The 15747-nt window shown below is 32.2% G+C and overlaps 1 protein-coding gene across 4 annotated transcripts in view; it reads right to left on the bottom strand.

Moving 5' to 3' along the window:
- Positions 1-2972: 2972 nt before the first annotated feature.
- Positions 2973-15747, bottom strand: part of LOC133173704 (mitogen-activated protein kinase kinase kinase 2-like) — a 29211-nt gene continuing 16436 nt past the window's right edge. For all 4 annotated transcript variants that reach the window (XM_061308716.1, XM_061308714.1, XM_061308715.1 and 1 more), the window contains 9 exons: positions 14854-14970; positions 10792-10847; positions 10149-10222; positions 9647-9958; positions 9096-9244; positions 8690-8815; positions 7663-7792; positions 7102-7276; positions 2973-6856 (listed from right to left, as the gene is read on the bottom strand). In XM_061308716.1, coding sequence (XP_061164700.1) covers positions 6628-6856; positions 7102-7276; positions 7663-7792; positions 8690-8815; positions 9096-9244; positions 9647-9958; positions 10149-10222; positions 10792-10847; positions 14854-14970 — 1368 coding nt within the window. In that variant the 3' untranslated portion in view covers positions 2973-6627. The remainder of the gene's footprint in view (positions 6857-7101; positions 7277-7662; positions 7793-8689; positions 8816-9095; positions 9245-9646; positions 9959-10148; positions 10223-10791; positions 10848-14853; positions 14971-15747) is intronic.

Genomic DNA, 15747 nt, shown 5'->3' with positions numbered 1-15747 from the left:
CCAACTACAGCTTTTTGTCCTGGAAGTTGTTATACACGATTTATGTGTACATATATCTACGAATACATTTATCAATTTCAGAATTTGAATTTCTTCTAGAATAATAAGTTCAGATTGAAATCAGCAAACCAATAGCATGTGAACATATTTGTAAGTTAATAATTATTGTTGTTCAGTACACGGTATTTCTTATTTCGTGGTTATCTATGACAAACGTTATCGAAGATAAACTCCTAGAATTGTCAGTGACATGTTCTAAATTTTGAATTTAGACACTTTACTGAGTGGGAGTACGGTACTTCTTATTTCATGGTCATCTTTGACAAAAGTTATTACAGATGACCTACTAGAATGACCATCTAAGGGATCCCTTCATCACCTTCCCCCTTTCAGAAGTCTATTATTATATAAAGCTTACTGTATACCGGTGCCTATGAAAGTTAGTTTTGCATTGGTTTAATTTTTTTTCAAAATTGGGACAAAATTTGGTAGATTTTTTTTCTGCATCGATTGTACAGCTGTATATAAAAAGTACATACGACAATAGAACAGCAAAATTGTATAACAAAAATAACCAGATTTACAGTATTTACTTGAATTCTAATCAATTGATTGCAAAATAAATCTCTTAAACATAAGAATTCATATCAATGCATAGCTTTGATTAACCTACACATCGCTAGGACATCTAGAAAGCGATTTGCTAGAAGAACTTGGGTTTTAATTTTACTTCTGGAAATCCATATTGTACACTAAGCTTACTTTCTAAGGATAAATTTCTTCAAAATTACGCTTTCGTCTATCATTCTTTTAACATTCTAGTCAACGGAAATGTATTTGATTTACCCTACCTATACAGGATTCCTAATTTTAATAAAGGTCCTTACGAACAAATGCTGTACCAAGCCCAAGTTGTGACTCCAAAATCATAATTGTTATATTTTTGTTATAATTTTATATATGTATTTATGCTGTTAAATTTTGACCCCGTTTAATTATCAAAATTCCGCGATGCGGGGTTTAACTTTCAACGACTAGGGTCTGAATTCAACACCCTTGGTCTCAATATTCAACGTTGAAATATGACCCCCGGATCAGTTTTCAACCCGTGTCAAAATTCTTCGTTACACCAGTCGCATCCACCAGGAGCCCTATGTATTGATCAGATAGACGGAATACTCCGTAGTCAAATTTAGTTAAAAAAAAAAAAGCAAAGACCTAACAAATGGTATGAAACGTATCAGACAAAATGCGGCCGAGCGATAGGTTGTATTTACAAATAAGGTCATAATAAGGACCGTAGAATCTGCGAAAAGCTGACTTCATACGGGGTTGTTGAAATCCCTGTAACATCAACTTATTTGACATATTGCTTATCTCTTTCTACTCAAACAGAACTAGAATCTGGGCTTTTAATTTTGCTGTCTTACTTGACGTGCATAAATGCGTTTCCAAAATGCAGTAAAACAATTCCAACCAATACTATAAAAAATTTAAATAATAGTTAAATTATGGTGAACTAATGAAATATGGAGATAACAAACAGAATACAAGCTCAGAGTCCATTTAGAAGATACAAATCGGGAGCAGAGCAAACACGGACCTCCGAAAAATTCAGAGGTTGGATTAGCTGCCATGGTGGAGTGAGCATCCCCTGCCGACCGGTCGTGTGCTCCTTGTCATGATCGGGAAAACGGAAAAATCCCTAGACAATTCAGTGTGTAAATAATGGCCTAACAATTAGTATGAAAAACGTCAGTCAGCATTTGACTTCATGATAGGTTGTATTTGCTGACAAGGTCATTGTATCCACCATAAAACTTGCGAAATGACTTCAAAAGACACTGTTGATATCCTTGTTTCATCAACTTGTTTGTCAATAGCTTGCCTCGTTTTAGAAATTGTTCATACGTAGAGCATGTTCTTACGCCAAGTGAATTTGTCCAGTAAATTTCTTAAGCCCACTGCCACAAAATAATGGAAAATTTAAACTCAACCCTAAAATTGAAACTAAGAGTGAATTTATAATCAATTACATTGATTTACACTAACATGAATTTGCTAAGATATTTGTTGCACATTTCATCTACTTCAAATACATGTATGTGCATGTCCTTTATAATGAATGCTTTGTTTAACACCCCCCCCCCCCAACCACTAAATCTATATTATAAATTACTAAAAAAAAAATACAATTTTCATTTACTTATATGTCCTTTCAATAAAAGTTTTGCCAAAATGGTCTCACACACTTATTAAAAACCATAAAATCTTTCAAAGCCATGAACCAGATTATACATTGTACTTAGTACATTGTATTTCACTGAACCAGATGTTTCTGATAAGACTGTAACTCTGCTGGTGTGAAATTGACCAAAACTGTAGCCTTTTGAAAGAATTTCACTATTTACCACCATGGCATAATCATTGGCCCAAATCAGAAATGGTAACTAGAATTATGTGTTTTTGTCTAGTTTATCTGTGTACCAAGTTTATTGAAATTGAACCAAAGCTGTAGGAAAAATAGCGTTTTGAGATAATTTCACAGAAAATATATTTTTAGCAACCATCAACAAGGAAAATGAAATAGAACCAAAATTGTAGGCATTCTGAGATAATTTCAAGGAAATTTCTTTTCAGTAACCATGGCAACACTGTTAATCAATTCATAGTGTACTATCATTGGGTATACATGCATGTCCTTTCTTGTGCACACAATTTAATTGAAATCATATCAAAACTGTATGAGTAGTGTTTTGAAAGAATTTCACACAATTTCTACTTTTAGTAGTTATGGCAACACCATTAATCATAATTAAAAATTGGTCAATAGAATTATGAAGCTTTGTGTAGCCTACATGTGTACGAAATTGATACAATTTACAGACAGACAAACAGATGACAGACACCTTCCATCACATACTCCTCTAAATATTGAGCTAAAAATTCAAGAAAAATATCTTTAAGACATGTACTTATACACAATTTTATTGGTGTATAAAAATAAGGCACAAATGACACAAGTGATGAAGATTCATGATTTGCATAAAGGTTTAACAAAAATAGTCAAGTTAATCACAGGCTAGTTATAACAAGTCATTGGAGCTCTCAGCACTTCTTTATTGTAAAGTTATTCTAATTCACCAGTTAAATTTTGTTTGTTTTAATACTCTTAAATTCCCACATTAGCAAATAAAGTTCCATAGGAATTCAAAGACTGCTTTTAAATTTCAAATTTTGATAAATACCCGGGACAAAAAATACAGTATATCTGCACTTAAAACAAATGAAAACTGAATTTCTTTCCATAAAATTAAGATTACAAATATTATAACAAGTGGCTAAAACTTGAAAATTTTAAAATCATTTCAAAATCTGTGTAAAATGGGTTATAACACCTTCACAGAAGTGACATACATAAAACATTACAATGCAGTCAAAGTGCCTGGCTATAAACCGACACATGATTACAATACAAAACAATAATATCTTTATAATAATAATTTGATCTATATAATATATATATATATATATGTGTATATATAACTCAATATGATAGAAAATTTGTTCATAACATTCATTCAAAAACTTATTACATGTATAAACAAATATAACAGGTTTTCTCTCTTACACTGTGAGCTCTCAGTTGATGGGCATGCTCTACTTGACTTTTTAAATGATATAAAAATTAGACTTACCCTTATCAAATTAGTTTTCTGTAGAATAGACATTTTAAAATATCAACTGCCTTATCAAATGCTTTTAATACAAAAAATACCCCCCCCCCCCAAAAAAAAAGAAGCTAAACTGGAAATTCTGCAACTAATTCAAACTTTGCTTTCCTCAGTTTCATAGAATTTACCTAAAAATTAACACTGTAAAGTTAAACCTTCAGTAGAGAGAGACAAACCAACAGTAATACTCATCCTTAAAGCCTGTTAAGTATAGATTCTAGTGCTATATATTTATGAACACCTGTACACATTATTTACACTTATATACAAATAATCACTGGGACTTGGGAGTTTTTTTTACTTCCATCTATCACATTCGTCATGAAATCTGTAGCTACTATTTAACATTAAGCATCTGTACAATTTATACACCTTTGATATAATGTATACATCTTTGAGAACATTCATTCTTGTGATAAAATAGAAAGCTAGGATCTGGTATCAGGAAACAGTAATTTAATAATCTTCCCTTTCTTTTTGCTACCCTGGATAACAAAGTGGACATCAAAGAACTTGACTCAAAAAATATTTTTCTTTCCAGGAGAATGTGCACTTGGTTATCATTCAGTACTTTCAATTATTTATTGGAGTTCTTAAAAAAAAATTATTTTATGCTTAATAAAACTACATAATTAGTTACTTTAAACAATATTGATTCAGACAACTGAATAGACTGGGCAACAGGCATGCAGTGCCAATAAATACCCTCTCCATACAAGATAAATTTGTTAAATTAAATAATGTGGCAAAAGAATAATTTCTCCCTAAAACTAGGTGATCTCAGAACCAAAACAATCATTCCTAGCCAAAGATTTTCCAGAATATGTTTTACTGATTAGATTCCAAACTGAATTGAAATTAAAGTTCACTAAATTAGTTATCAGACTTGCTGAAAATTATTAAGAAACAAAGTATACTGACGTGATACATAGTCCTTTCCTCCCTTCCTCTATGACAAACTATTCAGAAACAAACCTATCTTACAGTTATTTTCCCTTAATGACAAAATCAATGAATACTGCAGGTAAAAAAATGCATTTCCTAAGAACAAAAAATTACAAAGAGACCCAGAAAAGTGATGCTTTTAAACAATCACAAAAAAAAAATTACAGAAAATTCAAGGAAATATATCGTTGCTCATATAAATCTGGTCTTTCTTTCCCTTAATAAAGGTAGACAATTTTTTAAAATGCACCTTTAAATACTGGTTTATAGCAGAGTTGGTAAGAAAATTTCCAGGACTTGGACGAAACCTAGTTTTCAAAATATTAAAAAAAAAAAACAAATTTGTGTATCCATAGACTCAGTTGTGAAGAGAAAGTCAAAAGGAAAGCATCAGACCGACACAGAACTACCGCTTACTCATTGTCATGGTTACGGACATTAAGCCATCTTTAAAACTCTCATACCACAGGAACATTTTTTGAGATGGCATTAAGCAAAAAAAGTTTACACTGAATGGGAATAATGCCCAGAAGTGTCTGTAGAAATTCATTGCACCTTTATGAAGAGGCAGGGAAAATAAATCAATTGACTATCGTGTACTTGTCCTACTAAAAACATAAACACAGGAAAAATGATTTCATATCAAAATACAGATTTCATGTTAACAGAACACCATATAAAAAGTACAACAGTAGCATTAGTAAAGAGGAAAGCAGTGTTTGTCATGCTCTGACTTAGATACCTCTTACTATGGTAAAACAATAGTCTTAACAGCAGAACAAACCAAGGTTTTACACAAGAAATGTGACAATGGACAGAAGGCATACAATAAACATACTGTACAATGCTCAGGAGTAATCAACCAAGAGTAATGGAACTGTAATATCATCTCATCTTTGTGCAAACATTTTTTTCAAATAATCTCAGAAATTCGATGATTTTTGTTCATGTTTGCCATTATTATACGAAGGTGCCATAGTACTGTATGTATGCTAATTTTTGTTGGATTTATTTTTCAGCACCTCTGATGCAGTCTCAGTGTGCTATTTCATAATCAAAATCATGCATCAATTCAATATATTGCCAATAGAAGTCACAGTTCGTGATTGTTCAAATTATTTCATGTAGATTTATATCCCATTCAGGGTTGCTTTTAATACCCTGATATTCTTTTTTTTTTTTTTAATTGAAATAAATCAGAGGCAGTTCATGAAATCGGTATAAATGATCAGACTTATCAATAAACAAATGTAATTATGCTTAACTATATGTCCAAGTGAGTGTCAGAATGAGGGGTCAGTATTAAGATTTTTTTTTCTCATTAGACATGCACTCTTTTCAAAATAAAGTGAATAATTGACTGGTAGACAAAACTGGTGCATAGTTTGTTTTTTGCCCTTTGTTTGCACAGCAAAGTTGAATATCTAATTTCCTGATGAAACATTCATTATGGTTACTGACTTATGGTTTTATAAAACAAAATAATGAAATGGAAGGTTGAAATATATCATGGTGAGATGGTGGGTTTGAATATTACAGAACTGTCATAGCTAATTAATACTTTGTATTCCGAGTCTGTCAGATATATCCATCTGAAGCACAGAATCGGAACCCTCTGGTATTCTCCACTCTTACTCTGAAGCTTGGATAAGCCCACTGGAATCTTATACAGCTATTCTGCACATCAAATCCAAGGAACTTGATTCGACATGTCTCAGATACTATTCAAGTGTTTCTAGTACATCATTCTTGAAAGACGTCTGTGGGTATTCAATACTCCTTTTATATACATCAGAATTACAAGTCCTGGATTTTCCGCAGAAGATATACTAAGAGATATATACTTTGTTTGACAAAGATAATTCCCTTTTCACTTCTGGTTTTTGTTGTTGCAAAGTTTACCAGATGAACACGTGTTTGAGGAAACTTCTGCAACACAATACTTCATTTACCCCGTTATCCATCTGTGACCTAATAAGTCTATTGCAGTTGGCCTCGTGCTCGGATTTCTATCAAATGTTTTATTAAGAACATCATGACACAGTTCTGAAATATGATTTGGCAATGTGTATCTTGGTTTTTTCTCCATAGCAATTTTATATAATGCAGCCATAGACTCATACTCTGCCCATGGTGGCTTGGTGGTGACCATTTCCACTATGGTACAGCCAACACTCCTGAAAGAAGAGAGATGCATTTATTGTCAACTATTACAGTGCTTTCAGATTACATCATACAGCAAGAAAATGTTGATATTATCCAATTACAATTATTTTTGTCAATTTCAGAAACTGATACAACTAGTTATGCTTGATAAAATAATTTGGTCAAAGTTAAAGGAAAATTAATACACTGTATATCTATACACAAATCCATCTAAATTTTATGCCAACGTGACAATTTTATGTAGTACAAGTCTTACCAGATGTCAGCCTTACGTCCATATCCTTCACCATTTATAACTTCTGGAGACATCCAATAGGGGGTCCCCACCACGGAGTGTAGACCAGTGGCACTAACAATTGTCTGTAGGCGCTTAGAGGCACCAAAATCAGCCAACTTAATGTTACCATTGCCATCTCTCAGTATATTAGCACCTACAAGGACAAAGAAATTAGAAATTTTTCATTATTCAATTCAGATGCAAAATACACCATTACGAAAATATTTTCTAATGTTGAAACTCTTACATTATTTATATTGAGGCATAGATAGTCACATGGTTGTCTCTAAGACCCAGGGGTCGGGGAATTTCCCCACCTATAATGACATAATCCCCCGGTTATTCTGGTATTCCCCTTTGACCCCCTGTTAGGGGAGGAACCCTAGACCCTCTTCTACTTTTTAAATGTCCCCTACTATTTCAATTCTTAGGGACAACTCTGAGTCATCTTAAATTAAACTAGACACTACGCAATGTATTTCTCCCCTTCAAATTAATTTAAGGGTCGAGGTGATATAGAGGTTGTGATACCATACAAACCTTTAATATCCCTGTGTACAATGACATTTTTATGGAGGTAAGCCAGGCCCTCTAACATCTGTTTTGTATACTTTCTGGACACGTTTTCTGTCAGAGGTCCATACTTTGTGATTTCATCTTTCACAGAGCCCTAAAAATGGGCACAAGTCATCTAAATTTTCACTCATAATAAACATGTCTCACTATTATCCATGTTTTCTTTCAAAGAAAAATATTTATTAAGACGTATTTACTACATAAACAGTAATTACACAGTTTACAAGATTTCTTCTTCCTAAAGTACTTACTGTACTAATCCTTCAATTTAAAATTTTAATGAAATGTTTTAAATAGGGATGGCAATCGCATACAAAATCCTCTAAAAAGACAATTTAAGGAACTGATCTGTTCCCCAGACTTAAGTTGCTTGTGCACTGGATAATATGACTGCATAGAAATTGAAATATTTGTATCCTGTATCCTTGAGAAAAAGATATTTCCTATGTACATAAGGAACAAACCTAAAAGTCCACTACACGAAGATGTTTGCATACATAAATAATTTGTAATTTTGTAGTTAATGAAGAGATTTTGAAAGATCTTCCTTCCTATATCTATGTAAATTTTTTGGATCCTAATTTGTGGTCCCATCAGATCCTGGGAGCCATGTTTTGAACTTGAATCCTCACTGCACAAGAAAGCTTCCATAGTACACAATTTATCATTCTTTTGTTGCCCAGCAGTTCTTGAGAAGAAGATTTTTATAGGATGCCACATTATTATTGTGATTTCTTAATTATCTCCCTTTGGAAAGGGGTTATGGTTATTCATTTGAACAAACTTGAATCTAATCACTGAAGAATGCTTTGTGGCAAATTCAATTAACATTGGCTGATAAACTCTGCAGAAGAAAGTGTTAAAAGTTTACAAAGTTTACAACTGACAGACAACAACAGACAAAATCATAGCAACAAGTCACCTGAATGATTAGAGCAACTTAAAAAACTTAATGCATGGTAAACTATGAACAGAAACAGTGTTTACTTACTCCAGGTAAGTACTCCATAAAGATATATAGTGATTGCTTGTCTTGTGCACAACCAAAGTAGGAGACAATTCTTTCATGTTCAAAGTTTCTTAGCAGATGAATTTCATTTTCCAAAGCTCGAACTTCCTGTTAAAATAAATCCAAGTCATAAGTCACTCCAAATAAATCCAAATTCATATTATACTTCATTCCAAATAAAATCACATTGACTATAAAAGACAACAAACTTTAAATTGCATGCTGAGAATTAAAATTATATAGCATGCAAATGAAATTTACTTCTAATTTCACTTTTAAAACTTCATTCTTATTGTTTTATATCCTTTTTAAACTTTCAGTAAACAAGATTTTCCTCTGATGCAAATTTTTCATATGACATGTATAAAGTATATTAAAATAATTAAACCTTGGACGTTTCAGCATTCATCTGTTCTAGTCTGACCACTTTCATGGCTAGGTCTCTGCCTGTGTCCTTGTCGTGACAAACATACACCTCACCGAACGCTCCACTTCCTAACAGAGCCCCTGCCTTCCAGTTCACAGGACAACGTGGGGCTGAAAAAAAAACAAGAGTAGATTATAGATCATAAAATAACATACAAAATTATAATTAAAACAGGCAAAAGATCTATCCATGATGTCAATGCTCAGTAGATAAAGAAAACAAACAAGAATTTCAAGGATAAATTTTGCATGTCCTGAAGTATATACTCCGTAAAACATACTAAGTCTTATAGCAAAGTGCCACAGACAAACAATACTGATTCATTATAAACCTAATTCATTATAATCGACAATATCTGATATCACACTTTTTAAAACTACAGAGAATGAAAGTCATTTTACTGTAACTGTTTATTCATTATAAGCATACAATATCCAAAATCTATGGGGAATGAAAGAGTTATTTTACTGTAAATTCATTATAAGCTTGTTTTTACCGTATGATTCTCTTACATTTTGATAAGGAGAGATCTGCTAAAGCATATACAGGACTATCCAGATCACTATTGCGTTTGATCATAATACGTCCATCAGGAGAGTCCATGTCATGATCGGGAGGGAAGCCACTACTGTTACTACTAGAGCTGACCGTGGACATCGTACCCTCACTCCCCCTCGAAGACATCACTGACCTCAAACTGTTACTGAGGTCTGGCCGGGAACTGACCGTTGGTCTTATCCGTGGAAATGTACTAGGTCCATCCACCATTTGTTGAGACAGAGAGCCCATACTCCTTGGAAATGTCCCAAATTGATTTCGACCTTCTACAATATACAAGTCTTTCTATTTGTACATATGATTTCAAAATTTGAAAAGAATACTTCTTTACACTAATTTTGGTTCTTTGAAAGTTGAAAACAATCAGCAATGAATTTTTACGATCATTTTTATAAAAAAATTAATTCTTTCTAATGATTAAATGTTCCTATTAGTAGGTGACTCCGCAAAACTTACCATCATCCCTTTCAACAGGCAAAATACTTCTACGTGAAGTGGAGCGGCCCCTGAGTGGAAATGTATCTCCACCACTGTAATTACAAAATAATCTTTTCAAATCAAAATTTTAGTGGATTTCAGGGGCAACTTGTATACAAATAAAATCCAATGAACTGATATGCTGAATAAATTTGTCATTTATGAGGATATGAATTTATGGATATACAAGGGTGGCCAATGAATCCCACTTTGAACAAACATTGAACAGTCATGATTCCACAGTAGTCATTGCATTTATTGAAAAATTAGAGATTTCATTACTGATATTAACATTACTTATCCATATCTTATCATATGTGTCTTCTATTCTTAAACCTTCACTGTACTAGTATTGCTGTACATGAAATGACTTACTAAAAGTAACTAGAGAGTGACTTTGTAGCTGTTCATATGAAACGTCCTGCTAACTTGTGTAACTGATGAAACAGCTAATAGGGGCTTTTAATAGTATAACGGCTAAGCAAGAACTTCTTACTCTTAGTGCCCAGTAAAATTATAGTGATTTCTATATTATTGGTGATGTTGTTTACAAAATGTACAGTAAGTACAACCAAAAAAGCAAGTCATGTATAAAATCCTCAGTCATTTCCACATTACTTACTAAGAGCTCATGTAATTGCTGTCTAATGATATGTTGCTTTCTGTTATTGAGCCAGTCTGAAAGAAAAAAAAAGGAAGCATCAATATCAAGGATCTGGGTACACAGATGCCTCAGATGGTCTAATTTTTATTAAGTGAATTAAGTGAAACATGCAATTTCATCATTGTGATATTTGAAGGGAAAAAATGAAAGAATTTTCTCCCACATTCAACATTGTAACACAATAAGCTACAAGAAGAAGATGTTATCAGCTTCTGACAAGTAAATTTTTCAGTGATATTTACAAACCAGCATGACTAAACAGAAAACTCCAACTGTGTCCCATAATCCAGATAACAGTACAAAATATAGGGCATAAAAATCAGCTGTAACCTTAAACCAGGCTACAAATCCCACTCACACTAAATCCTTTGTAAAAATCTTTTTAATAGACCCGATAGAAAAAAAAATTAAAAGGGTCTGTAAATTTGCTCTAATTTTCTCTGTATAGAAGTGTTTTGGATTGTGTCACCTGACAGATACCTATAAATCGTTAAACTCAGTATTAATTATCTTAGCTTCAAAGTCATAAAACTTAAAACATGGCAATGAATGCCAAAAAGAATTCATATTAATTCTATATCTTTTATTTTAAAAATTTTGCCTTGTCATTCCTTTTTGGCTGGGAGAAAGAATTTTGCAGTGGCTATAAGTGAAGGGAAACAAGATTGAGATTTCCAAATCATCATATCATTTTCATAGATTGCTGCTCTTTACAAAACATGAACTATTACTGAAATGTGATTCTTGACAGATTTATTACTGATTGCTAAAATAGCCATTCCACAATGAAAATAGTTTACAGACATTATCTATTTAAGATTTACGCTGCCTCTTCTTCCTTGTAAATCGTGACAACTGCATTAATGTCTCTCATACAAGTACATAAAAAACTCCAAATACTGAGAATTTTAATGAAGATATCATAATTAATTTCCTTACGAGTCAATCTACCTACACAATATTTCATGATGTTTTTACATATATTATGTCACCTGATGCAAGCAAATGATAATTTATAAATGCAGTGGCATCCCATAGTTGAAGCACTTTTAACTAAACCAACAGTATTAATCAGTGTTCACTGTTGAAAATGGTTGACAAATTTTACGTGGGTAGACTTAGAATTATGGAAAAGCCAAGTTTTATGAGCAAGGCATGGGTCAAGTTTGATAAAATCAACAAAATGTTACAAAAAGACAAATCACATGTGATTAGTGTTCAGGGTTTGGTTAAATGGTGGGCCTAGAATAATATCTGCATGGAGACAATTGTGTTCCTATAATAAGTTTACATTAAAAACATTGGCTCTTTTCTCAAAACATGAATATTCTACTTACATGACTTCATTTATTTCATGTGTCTACTGGGGAAGGTAAATTTAAGTCTGAAGGGCTACCAATTTGTTCTGAGTATAGAAGTTTAATAAGTTCAGTAAATTTCTGAATACATGTTCATACATATGATCAGAAATTCTTCCAAGGTTTATCATGTTTATAGAAGACTGATACCTAAAGAACGTTTACAAATAACTTCTAGAATGCTATTTTTTTTCTCTTTTTCCTAAATGTTCAGAAAGCCATTCCTGTTCGTAGCATTTTTAAAAAAATTAATTTAATCTTATTTGTAATACAAACTTTTCAACAAACAGAAAATAACGCATTTCAGAGTTTAAATATATTCAGAAAGTCAGCTTTAGCCATGTGTCTTCATCAATAATTTCATTAAAGTTATCTAAATAAACAATCTATTCTATAACTTAGTAAATGTTTTTCAAATTACTTCTTCGGACTATTTAAAACTATAAACACAGCATTGTAGCTTCAAGTGAAAGTATTTAATCCATATGATGTAAACCTGTACTGCAGCAATACATATACAAGTTAATGTCATATAGTTATAAATAGTGTATGCACCTTATTTTCTTATTTAAAATATCAGAAATAAATACAGGTTTGCTCTATGAATAAAAAGGATGACAGAAAAAGGGCACCTAATAGTATATACAACACACAACTAAACATTAACGTCAAGTTTGAATAAAATAAATTATGGATTGACTTCCTGACAAGCTTTGAAGTCCAGCAATAACCACATACATAATATATAAATTACGTGGTTTAATTTATTTCTTGGAGGGGAATCCCTTTGTCAAGAAAGGGACAAACCAGCGAGAGGTTAGGTACGGGGTTCATACAAGGTCAAAGTCAATCCATGTTATAAACCATAAACATGAATCAGCTAGACACAACCTCCTCAAGGCTTCAGTCATTTTTTAAAAACATAAAAAAACCCTTACTGTTTCAGGTTATGCTTTCTTAGATATTTACTTTGGTTAATGTTACAATTTTTCTAATCTAGTGAAATATATGTGGATTTTTTGGATTTTTTTATGTTTGTGTAGGTTCTGTTACTCATACAGCTGTATAGTGTATAAAATAATCCTCAGAGTTAAGATAAATATACATCTACTGAAATAAGAAAAAAACGAACACGGTTATGCATGTATTGTTAATTTATCCATGATTGACCTTTTGACCCTGAATTTAAGCTAGTAGACTCAGAAATTAAAGATGTCTCCTTTAATTGAATATGAAGTAAAAATGTAATTTTCTTATTAAAAAGTACTTAAAGGGTTTTTATCACGTCTCAAAATTATTTGATATGACAAAGTTTACATGATATTGAAATCATATATTTAAAATTCTTTGCTAGGAAATTAATATTTTTGATGTTTCAGCGATTCTAAGTTTGAATTTCTCAATATGCATATTTTGATTGCTGATATTACGCGCCATTGCTCTGACATCATAGGTGTCAATCCTGGTCAAGCGAACTACTTATTGTGTATACAAAAGGGCTCATTTGTTGCATCCTAAAAGGTAACCATGTCACCTAAATATGCTATACTCTGTTCATAGTCCTGACCCTTCTGGTCTTGATTTTTGCTCAAATTTAATGTGCATCTTTCTCTTACCATTCTCTACTATGAGAAAATACAAAAATAATCAATTGTTTGTGAAAAGATATGTAAATTATTGCATCACATTAGTAATATAAATAATCTCAATCTTTGACAAAGTGACTCCAAAACCTACAGGTGTCTTTCTCAATACAACCTCTCCTTAAATGTAGTTAAATTAATATAAAGTCATAAACTGTGTAATTTATTTTATCAGCAATTCTGTCAATAACCTCCACTTCTGACCATGAACTTTAACCAGGTGACCCCAAATTTATAAAACTTTGACCAGGGGATCCCAAATTTACATAATAAAACTTTGACCAGGTGACCCCACACCATATTTACATTTTTGAACTTTGACCAGGTGACCCAGAAATTTACATTTTATTCCGATCATCAACCTTTATGGAAAACAGTAAGTCTACAGTTTGTGAGTGTTCAAATTATCAGATCAATTATTGAAAGTATTATTACTTTTGAACAACCACTTCTTTTTACCTAATATGTAGTAATTAAAATATGATGTAATTCAAATATGATGTCTGTAGAATGAAAGGTACTCCAGCACATAAAAAGTGTTGGCAGGTAGAATGACTGGCCCTGTAATATAATAGGGTCCCACACATTGAAGTGGGCTTCATTTTTTAGCATCATGTTCAGAATCTTAATTCAATGTTTAAAAAAGGTATTCTAACAAAACACAAGATATGGAACTGTTTCAATCTTTTTACTTTGAGTAAATTGTGTACGTCAAAGGGACAGAAACAAATGTTACGATTATTAATGGCAGTTGTTGGGAGGGTATATATATACCATCTCTGATATTCCTTATCTGAAGTACCATATACTGTAGACGTAATTTTTTCGTGTGGGTTTCATTTACACTATGCATGCTGTTAAATTTCATTTAAGGCTTACAATGACAATCCATGAAATCCACGTAATTTGCTACCTGCAGATTGAACAAAAATTGTGATTCTGCAGAATTATGACTCCACGGAAAAAAGTGTGTTTACAGTATATAAATATGTGGAAGGAGGATGAGAGGGTAATCTTACCTCATCACCCTCAGGGATGAACTCTCCTTCACTGTTGATGGAATTACAAGACACACTGTGGCTGAAGTTGTGGGGCAGTGATCCAGGTGGAGGGCTGGGGGATTCAATATCTCGTCCCTGAAAAAAGGAAGGACAATTATTACTCTGTAAACTGATCCATTAATGTGATGAACTTTTTTTTTTTATTTTTATCTCTTCTTTACTTCAAATGATACATTTTGACTGAAAATCAACAATTTCATAAATCACTGTCACTTACCATTTGATTTCATATATCATAGTCACTTACTATATTTTTTCATAGTGATGTTGACCTTTGGGAAATACAGTAAAACTTGTGTATTCTGAAATCTTGCCTATTACAATCTTAACTTCAAGTCCCTCTCAGTAATTTCAATTGTTAAAATGTTGTGTAATCTGGAATGTTGTCTAGTCAGGCCAATTTCTATGATACCAGTGGTGTTGGGATTAGACAAGTTTTACTGTAATATATGTAATATTCATGTACGATCTGTATGTTCTTTAAATTGTTATAATATATGTATTGTATATGTATGTATTGTATACAAATGTTGGGAGGGAGCTAATCTTAATTATCAGCATGTACGATCACTTACACAAGAAACATGTCAAAATATTGCTATTGTAGCAAAAGTATAACTAACAGCTGGGGACATGACCAAAATTATCTATTTTTTATTATTCTTTTACACTTGTTCCTTAATTCAAACAGTTTTCAACTCAAGCATTGGAAGTACATGTATACATTTTTTTCATTTAACATAACATTACTGGTGATCAATACCAGTATATGTGATGATCAATTGTAAGTTATTATGGGAGAGAGGAAAATTCTTTTTAAGGAATCAAACCTGGATTTCCTCAAAACCCTTC

This window comes from Saccostrea echinata, unplaced genomic scaffold (assembly GCF_033153115.1).
Source record: "Saccostrea echinata isolate AGI-Se365-2 ecotype Australia unplaced genomic scaffold, CSIRO_AGI_Sech_v1 ptg000056l, whole genome shotgun sequence".
NCBI lineage: Eukaryota > Metazoa > Mollusca > Bivalvia > Ostreida > Ostreidae > Saccostrea > Saccostrea echinata.
The sequence above is the reverse complement of the archived record's forward strand: the minus strand, read 5'-3'. Positions and strand labels throughout refer to the sequence as shown.